Genomic DNA, 8,891 nt, shown 5'->3' on the forward strand with positions numbered 1-8,891 from the left:
ACCACCCGCCTTGCCTGGTCTTGCTTGCCTCCCAGTTTCCATGACAACTCCAAAGGAACCCAAACTGGGGGCTTGAATGCCGGGGTTAGAGGAGGCGAGACACAGTCCAAAAGCGGAAAGAGACCAAGTGGGGGTATCTCCGAAGGGTTCCCCCTCCCTCGCCTCGGTCCCTTTAAGCTCCCCCCTCTCAGCTTTCCCTCCGCCCCCCGCCGCCACAGTCTTCATCTCTCCATCTCTGCGCTGCTGCCGGCTGCGCAATCTGCGCACCCAGACTCCGGTGCTAGCCAGGGACCCCGACTCCGGACTCCGGCTGCACGGATCTTGTCCCAGGGAGAGCGCAAGCCATGTCGTCCGAAAAGTCAGGTAGAAAACAACAACAAAACCCCTCGCCCTCTCCACTGCCTCCAGACTACCCCCCCCTTAACCCCTCCCTAGCGGGTGGTTCTGTTTCATTCCCCTTCTATCCAGCTCTCCACATCCCTTCCCCCAAGCCCCCTCCTCTTTCTATATCCTTCTCTTCTCTTCCTTTCCTCTGGCCAGTCTCAGGCTCGGTCCCTCGCCAACAACATGGGTGGGGGGCAGGTTAAGAGGGTGAAGGAAGTACAAGAGTGGCTTAGCATCAGCCAGGTACTGCATGGATAGCATCATTGGGAGTGACAGATGGACAGATAACGCTGGCTCGCATGGAGACATCCAGCGGGGAAATATGGAGAGATGATCAGATGGGGATTGCTAGGGGAGTAAAATCCAGAGGACCCTTCTTAATCTGCCCTAAAAGAGGTTTGGAGATTCCAAGAGAGACTAGGGGACCCCCCTCCCACTAAAGGAATGGCAGAGTGGAACATGTTATTCTACATGTGTTTATACAACTGTTGGACTGAGCACATGTTCACACAAGTGTTGCATGTCTACACATGTGCACACGCAGGACTAGCTCAGATAGGCAAACCCCAAAGCAGCCATAAGCCAAGAGGGATAGGAGTTTGGGTCTGCAGGTTAAAGCTGTGTGCCCATTGCTGAAGCAGGGAAAGGAGCAGAAGAGAGTTATGACCTCAAAACTAGATTAAGGGGGGAGGGGGGGACGGGCTGTTGGCCTAGATACCACCTCTCTCCTGCCCCAAGAATGAGAGATGGCTTCTCACTCATCTCCTCTCTGTCTCTCCCATTATCTTTCTCCATCCCTGACCCTCTGTGTCTCCCCCTCTCCCTCATCTCATCTGTCTGTTATCTCTTCCCATACTGGCTCCTCTGCTTACCGCCCCCAGGCCTCCCTGACTCAGTCCCTCACACCTCTCCACCACCTTACAATGCCCCCCAGCCCCCCGCCGAACCTCCTGCCCCGCCCCCACAGACAGCCCCTTCCTCGCACCATCACCATCACCACCACTACCACCAGTCTGGCACTGCCACCCTCCCGCGCTTAGGGGCAGGGGGCCTGGCTTCTGGGGCAGCCGCTCAGCGCGGTCCCTCATCCTCCGCCACCTTGCCAAGGCCCCCACACCATGCCCCTCCTGGCCCGGCCGCTGGGGCGCCCCCACCCGGCTGCGCTACCTTGCCCCGCATGCCACCCGACCCTTACCTGCAGGAGACTCGCTTCGAGGGCCCACTGCCCCCACCGCCGCCCGCCGCCGCCGCCCCGCCCCCGCCGGCGCCCTCTCATACTGCCCAGGCCCCGGGCTTCGTGGTGCCCACGCACACGGGAGCGGTAGGCACGCTTCCGCTGGGGGGCTACGTAGCCCCCGGTTACCCTTTACAGCTGCAGCCTTGCACTGCCTACGTGCCAGTCTACCCGATGGGCACGGTGAGTACAGGGCGGACAGGGGACTGGAAGGAGGGGGTTGGGGGAAGGATGGAACAGGACATTGAATTGGAGGCACACTGGAGACTGGTGGGAAACAGGAACAGAACCGGGGGACCAGGCGGCGATCAGGAGGCAAGGGAGAGGAGAGACTAGAGCAAGATTTGGGAATGGGGTGGGTGGTCTGTTGGAGTCAAAGATCAAGATCTGGCAGGGGAAACAGCCTTGAAGTCCAGAGGAGGTTTAAAAGAGGGAAACAACCTTCTTTCTCTGCCAAACGTGGAAAGCTGGTGGGCTCAGAGAGGGTAAGAGTGATAGACGTCCTCTCCCCACAACCTTCTTTCCTTCCACAGCCCTATGCAGGCGCGACCCCGGGGGGAACAGGAGTAACCTCCACGCTCCCCCCGCCACCCCAGGGCCCAGGGCTGGCCCTGCTGGAGCCAAGGCGCCCGCCCCACGACTACATGCCCATCGCGGTGCTGACCACCATCTGCTGCTTCTGGCCTACAGGCATCATTGCCATCTTCAAGGCAGTGCAGGTGTGTGGGGGATGAGGTTGGGGGAGGGGACGGAGGCAGAGTACGGAGAGGAGGACTCAAGAGGTTCTTCTTATTCCCAGGGAGTGCTGGACGTTTGGGGGAGCATCTTAGAGGGAGGCTGAGGCATGCGGCCGAGGTAGCGGCTCTCTGATCTTCTCTCCCTCACACCCCCCCCCACAGGTGCGCACGGCCTTGGCCCGCGGAGACATGGTGTCAGCTGAGATCGCTTCACGCGAGGCCCGGAACTTCTCCTTTATCTCCCTGGCGGTGGGCATTGCAGCCATGGTGCTCTGTACTATCCTAACCGTAGTCATCATCATTGCAGCGCAGCACCACGAGAACTACTGGGATCCGTAAGGACGTCCACGGCCCGGCCCCACCCTGCGCCCCTCGACGTCCCAAGCACGTTTTGCCGTCACGCCCGGGATCCAGTGGGCGCCCCGCACAGCCGCTTCTGGGGCTACTGGACTTGGTTACATCCTAAACTAGGCCTCCCCGTAAACTCTCGCCTTGCGAGCACTCTTGGAATCCAGTTCCTCAGGAACCTCGCCAAAACCCACAATGATAGGGACGCCACTTCCCGGCCGGGCCCTCAGTCGCTTCAGGCCCCCCACCCCCTCTAAGTACAGCACCCCTAACGGAACTCCCGCGGTCAAGGTTCCCCAGCCTGAAAACTGGTCCCTAAAGCCCCGCCTCCTCTATAGGTTCCACCCCGGCTCTGATAAAACCCCGCCTCCAGGTCGGCAGGCTCCGCCTTCTTTTCTTCCCTGCGGGGTGATTCAGTCCGGTGATTGGATTTGTGGCGCCAGGCCTCGCCCCGATAGTTGTCAGTATACTTGTCACTCCACACCTTCTCCCTGCGTGAGAGCCGAGCCCCAGGTTAGCCATAACCCCCACCCTCACTTCCAGTTCTGTCTCTCCTCCACTCCATCCCCGTCTATTTTCATGCTAATCCCAGGACCTCTATAACTTTTTGGTTTTTGGTTTTTTGTTTTTTGAATGAGATTTAGGAGGTTACCGGTTTCGGAACCTTCTCCCTGGGATAAAGATTACGTTCCGGTTCTCTGTAAATACTCCCTTCCTCCTATCCCAACTGGGCAAGCGGGCAGAAAGAACCGAGGGTACGAACCTTCCAATATCTGGAGGGAGCCAGCCTAATCCCCGTTCCTCAGTAGTCCTCACCTTGTTCTGATCTGTGTGTGAGTGTGTGTGTGAATTTCTGAAAGACAATATTAAATAGATTAAGTGGATTTATCACCTGCAATCCCGAAGAGTAGCAAAGACCCAGCTCCTTTGGTTTCGCCTTTCACTTCTTATCTCCCCTTCTGGGGACGTGGGGGAGGGGCGGACAAAAACTGACAGAGACAATAGTGAGTGGAGACAGATTCCCACACACCAGAGAGACAAACACAAAGATGGAAAGAGAGGCCTCCCTGGGAATCCTATTGGTGAAGACCTGGGGATCCATTCTTAGTAGACATTTCTTCACCCAGCACATCTTTTCCATTCCCTACCAGACTGGACCTAAGACTTTGGAGGCAGATTTACGAGCAGATCCAGGGATCTAATCCAGAATTCCAGGAAGGCAGGAGGAAAGTAGGCAGAGGATTCTGAAAAAGTTGGCCAAGGATAGGATGGCATGGGGTAGGGAAAAATGCCCAGCTGCCCACAGCTGTTCCTGCTCACAGGCTGGAGGGTGGCAGACAATTCCAGTTAGAGCCCTACTTGGTGTGTTGTACCAGTGTAGGCAAGGCAAAGGGAGCACAGAGCTGCGGGGGTCGGGCTGCTGTGACAAAAATACCGTCATTGGGCGGCTTATAAAGAACAGAACTTTCCTGGAAGTCTGAGATCAGGTGCCAGGACGGTCAGGTAGAGGCCCTCTTCTGAGTTGTAGATCTCTTAATGTACGCCAATCCCTGTCTCCTCTCTCACTGTATCCTCACTTGGCAGAAAGGGCTAGGGAGCTCTGTGGGATTTCTTTATTTCCTTATTTCTTTATTTGGCCACGGGACTTGTGGGATCCCGTTTCACCCCTGTTCAGCGATCGAACCACACCCCTTGCCTTGGAAGCATGGAGCCTTAACCACTGGATCACCAGGGGAGTCCTTGTAGGGTCCCTTTTACAAGGGTACTAATCCCATTCGTGAGGGTGCTACTCTCAGGACCTAAGTGGGTCCCAAAGTCCTCACCTCCTAATACCGTTGTATTGCACATTAGAATTTCAACATATGTATGGGGCAGGGAACACAAGTATTCTGATTAAAGCAGAATGCCAGGGAGAAAGTCAATAGCCTCGCACATCTACCTGGGCTAGTTACCCTCAACCAGGAGACCTCTTGGGGAGGGGAGCGGGCACAAGCAGTGGACTTGGTATCTTCAGCTGTGCGCCTGTAGGACAGGGTCCTATCCTGAATCCCATGCAGGATGCTGGTGAGACATCATCTCTGACAGCAGGTGTAAACCCTGAAACTCACGAAATATATAATCTAAATGGGAAGCCGTGCACTGTGATAGAAGATGTGAGAGGAGGATGGGATCGTGGGTTCTGCTTTGGACGGTTCAGGTTTACTGTGCCTTCCTTACCCGACTTCGTGAAAAAAGAACTTACTTTTGCAGTTTGCACTTCCTCACTACCTACTCACCACCTCCAGCCCCACCCTCCCCTCTCCCACCTCCGTTCGATAGAGTGTATTGTTGTCAGAAATGTCTTTCCTTCATACCCACTGCTTCTTAACCCTTTGGAATATGCTTCCAATGCAAACTTTACTGAAATTGTTTTTTCAAATAATATTCAATGACCCAAAGTTACCAGGAGCCGAAACCCATGGTATTTTCACAGTACACTGCCTCTCTGAACACTTCCATGTTTGTCCCTTCATCCTGGATTCCCCGCTTTCCCAGGTTCAGGGACATATTACCTTTTCCCCCTCTAACTACACACAAACCTCACTTTATCCTTCCTCCTGTCTCCCCGCCTGTTTTTTTTTTTTTTACCCCCTGTGCCTTAAGCATCTATATATGGACTTAATTTTTTCCTTCTCTGAGAATTTCCCTTGAAAAATCTCATCCACTCCAAACTCAGACCTCATTTGTAACCAAATGCTTCTTTGCTACAGACTGAATGTTTGTGTTTCCTCAAAATTCATCTGTTGAACCCTAATCCCCAGTGTGACAGTGGGGCATTTGGGAGATGATTAGGTTTTGAAGGTAGGCTCTCATAGATGGAATTAGTGCTCTTATAAAAGAGATACCAGAGGGACTTCCCTGGTGGTCCAGTGGTTAAGTCGCCACACTTCCAAGGCAGGGGACATGGGTTTGATCCCTGGCCTGGGAACTAAGATCTCACATGGCCCGTGGCATGGTCAAAAGATTTTTAAAAAAATTTTTTTTTAATTAATAAAAGATCCCCAGAGAGTTCTCTTACCATTCCATCATGTGAGGACATAGCTAGGAGAAGGTACTCTGTGAACCAAAAGAAGCTCTCACTAGACACTGAATCTGCCAGCACCTTGATCTTGCAATTTCCAGCCTCCAGGACTTGAGAAATTGACTTCTTCTGTTTATAAGATAGCCAGTTTATGGTATTCTGTTAACAGTACAAGTTGAGTAGAACATTCTCCAAACTCTGTATTTGTAAGCATTCCTCTGGTGTCTGTGGAACACGTGGACAATGCTATGTGTGAAAGTCACTCAGTCCAACTCTTTGCGACCCCGAGGACTGTAGCCCGCCAGGCTCCTCTGTCCATGGAATTCTCCAGGCAACAATACTGGAGTGGGTTGCCATTTCCTTCTCCAGGGAACCTTCCCAACCCAGGGATCGAACCTAGGTCTCCCGCATTACAGCTGGATTCTTTACAGTTTGAGCTACCAGGAAAGCAATGCGGCCCATCCTCTAAACTCGGCTGGTTCCAAACCAAACAGATAAAATGCCACTGAAAACCAGCTCCCCTCCCTCTGTAGACAGCACCAATTCCCCAGTGCCCTTCCTTATTTGAAAACTTGATGCCTCTTCTACCTCCTTCCTGCCTTTACTTATGGTGAGCTGTTAAGCCCAGTCAATTCTGCCATCATGATGTCTTTTGAATCTGTAACTTTTCCCCACTTCTTGCTGGAAAAATGACCTCATCTAGGATTATTACAACAGTTCCCCTAATAGGTCTCCCTCTTTGCTACTACCTCTTCCTACTCCAGATCTCCCTTGACACCGCTGTCGGGTTATCCTCCCTAAACACGCTTTTTATAAACTCTTAACACGCTACTCAAAAGCCCTTCAAGATTCCCTATTGCTTACTCAACTGTTCACAAAATTTTAATCTGGCCTTTGACCTCTCCCATAATTTGAAATCATCCAGCTTTCTGTGGAACCAAACTGTATTATTCATCATGCCCACCTCCAGATCTTTACTTACCCAGCTGTCCTCAAATCTGAGAGCTCTTTCTCTAATATTTGCCTGTTACAAACCAAATTGTTTGCTGCTTGCCATGTGTTTCAGACCACATCTAAGCTTACGCTCGTGATATTTTCCCTCCTTTCACATCTGCTTCTCCACTTGGCCAAAATGTACCAATCCTTCAAAGCTCAGATCAATTCACTCCTTCACTGCAGCAAGAAGGAATCTCTTGGGTTCAACCCCAGGTCTGGGAAGATTCCATATGCCACAGAGCAACTAAAGCCCATGCACCATGACTACTGAACCTGCATGCAACAATGCTACAACTACTGCAGCCGGTGTGCTTAGAGCCTGTGCTCAGGAACAAGAGAAGCCACCTCAATGAGAAGCCTGTGCACTGCAATGAAGGGTAGCCCTGCTCACTGCAACTAGAGAAATCCCTCAAGCAGCAACAAAGACCCAAACAACCAAAAATAAATACATTTTTTAAAAACTGAGTATAAGTTGCCTTTAAAAAAATAAATAAAGCAGTGGGTTTCTAAACACAGCTCCAGGCATCCCTTGGAGTCATGATTCTTGCCTCTGGCAATACATTAGAGTCATCTGGGGAGTATTTAAAAAGCCCAAAGCCCAGGTCACATTCTAAACCAATTAAATCACCATCTCTTGGGACTCAGGCATCAATATTTTTAAAGACATCCCCAGGTGATTCCAAATCCAACTCTGTCTGCACCATACCTGCACCTAAGTGCTGAATGTCTGGGGGAAAACGCACAGTCATACCAACTAGTCTCACTTCCTTTGAGCCTTCAGTGTGGCCTGCAAGCCTGCATTTTCCCACATTGCCCAAATCTCAGATCACAGTTTCACAAGATGAAGACCTTCTCTCCTATCTCAGTGAGAAAATAGAAACTCTCAGAAGAGAACCTCCTCTGATCCCAGCTCCAAATTTACTAGGCCACGTGCATCTCTGTTGAATTCAGTGCCTTCCCCTTGTTACTGCAGAGAAGCTGAACCTGTTCCCCAGTCCCCACCCTATTTGGGCACTAGGATCCCACCCTTCTCACCTACACAGAAATAGAACTCTTGAAATGATCCCCTATCTCTCTCACATAATCAGTTTTCTCCTCATTACTGAAACATTCCATCACCATAAAACATGCTATAATAATATAGCTCATCTTTGAGAAGGGAAAAATAAATTCTTTTGCTACTAACCTATGTAGTAAAAGCACAACATTCAGAATAGTGGTTAGCCCATGACAAAAGGAGAATTCTTTTGTTTTTTTGATTTTTTAATTGAAATGTAGTTGATTTACAATGTTGTGTTAATTTCTTCTGTGCTGCAAAGTGATTTAGTTACATATATATGTGTGCTTAGGTGCTCAGTCATGTCTGACTCTTTGCAACCCCATGGACTGGGACCTGCCAGGCTCTTCTGTCCATGGGGATTCTCCAGGCAAGAGTACTGGCATGGGTTGCCATGCTCTCCTCCCAACCCAGGGATCAAACCCAGGTCTCCTGCATTGCAGGCGGATTCTTTACCATCTGAGCTACCAGGGAAGCCCTACACACACACACACACACACACACACACACACACACATTATTCTTAATATTCTTTTCCATTATGGTTTGTCATAGAATATTGAATATAGTTCCCTATGCTATACAGTAGGACCTTGTTTATCTATTCTATATATAATAGTTTGTACCTGTTAATCCCAAATTCCCACTCATCCCTCTCCCATCCACCCATCCCAGCCAGGAGAATTCTGATTGGAGAGAGATACATAGGGAGCTTCAACAATAGCTGGAAGATTTTAGTCCTTAAGCTGAAAGGTGTTTAATTACTTTAGAATATGTATGTGCCAGGGTTGAGAAAGTCTGGTCTAGAACCATTAGCAACATTTGACACAGTTGATCACTTCTTCCTTGAAGTGCTTTCTTCACTTTGAATACTCTTTCTGGATCCAACTTAAGCAAGTATACACTAGTTCCTTATTTGCTACTTCTCAGTCTTCATCGACTCTTTCAAACTCCTAAATAATAGAGGGCTCAGGCCTGTGCCCTTGGCCCTCTCCTCTACCTTAATATAAGCTCCTGTGCTGCTGTTGTTTCTTGGCTAGCCCTTTAATTGGATTTTCTGCTTTTATTTTTGAC

At 50.5% G+C, this 8,891-nt stretch overlaps 1 protein-coding gene across 1 annotated transcript; it reads left to right on the top strand.

The window, feature by feature from the left end:
- The first annotated feature begins 201 nt into the window (after window positions 1-201).
- PRRT1 (proline rich transmembrane protein 1) lies at window positions 202-3,605 on the top strand. Its single transcript, XM_081522403.1, has 4 exons — window positions 202-363; window positions 1,266-1,801; window positions 2,152-2,337; window positions 2,518-3,605. The coding sequence occupies exons 1-4, from the start codon at window positions 345-347 to the stop codon at window positions 2,692-2,694; spliced, it is 918 nt and encodes a 305-aa protein (XP_081378529.1). The 5' UTR covers window positions 202-344; the 3' UTR covers window positions 2,695-3,605.
- Window positions 3,606-8,891: the final 5,286 nt, after the last annotated feature.

This window comes from Giraffa tippelskirchi, chromosome 8 (assembly GCF_054371585.1).
Source record: "Giraffa tippelskirchi isolate mGirTip1 chromosome 8, T2T-mGirTip1v1.2.pri, whole genome shotgun sequence".
NCBI classification, from domain to species: domain Eukaryota; kingdom Metazoa; phylum Chordata; class Mammalia; order Artiodactyla; family Giraffidae; genus Giraffa; species Giraffa tippelskirchi.

Coding starts and splice junctions, on each gene's coding strand:
- PRRT1 (XM_081522403.1), top strand. Junction 1,802..2,151: donor CAGTCTACCCGATGGGCACG/GTGAGTACAGGG, acceptor TTCCTTCCACAG/CCCTATGCAGGCGCGACCCC. Junction 2,338..2,517: donor CCATCTTCAAGGCAGTGCAG/GTGTGTGGGGGA, acceptor CCCCCCCCACAG/GTGCGCACGGCCTTGGCCCG.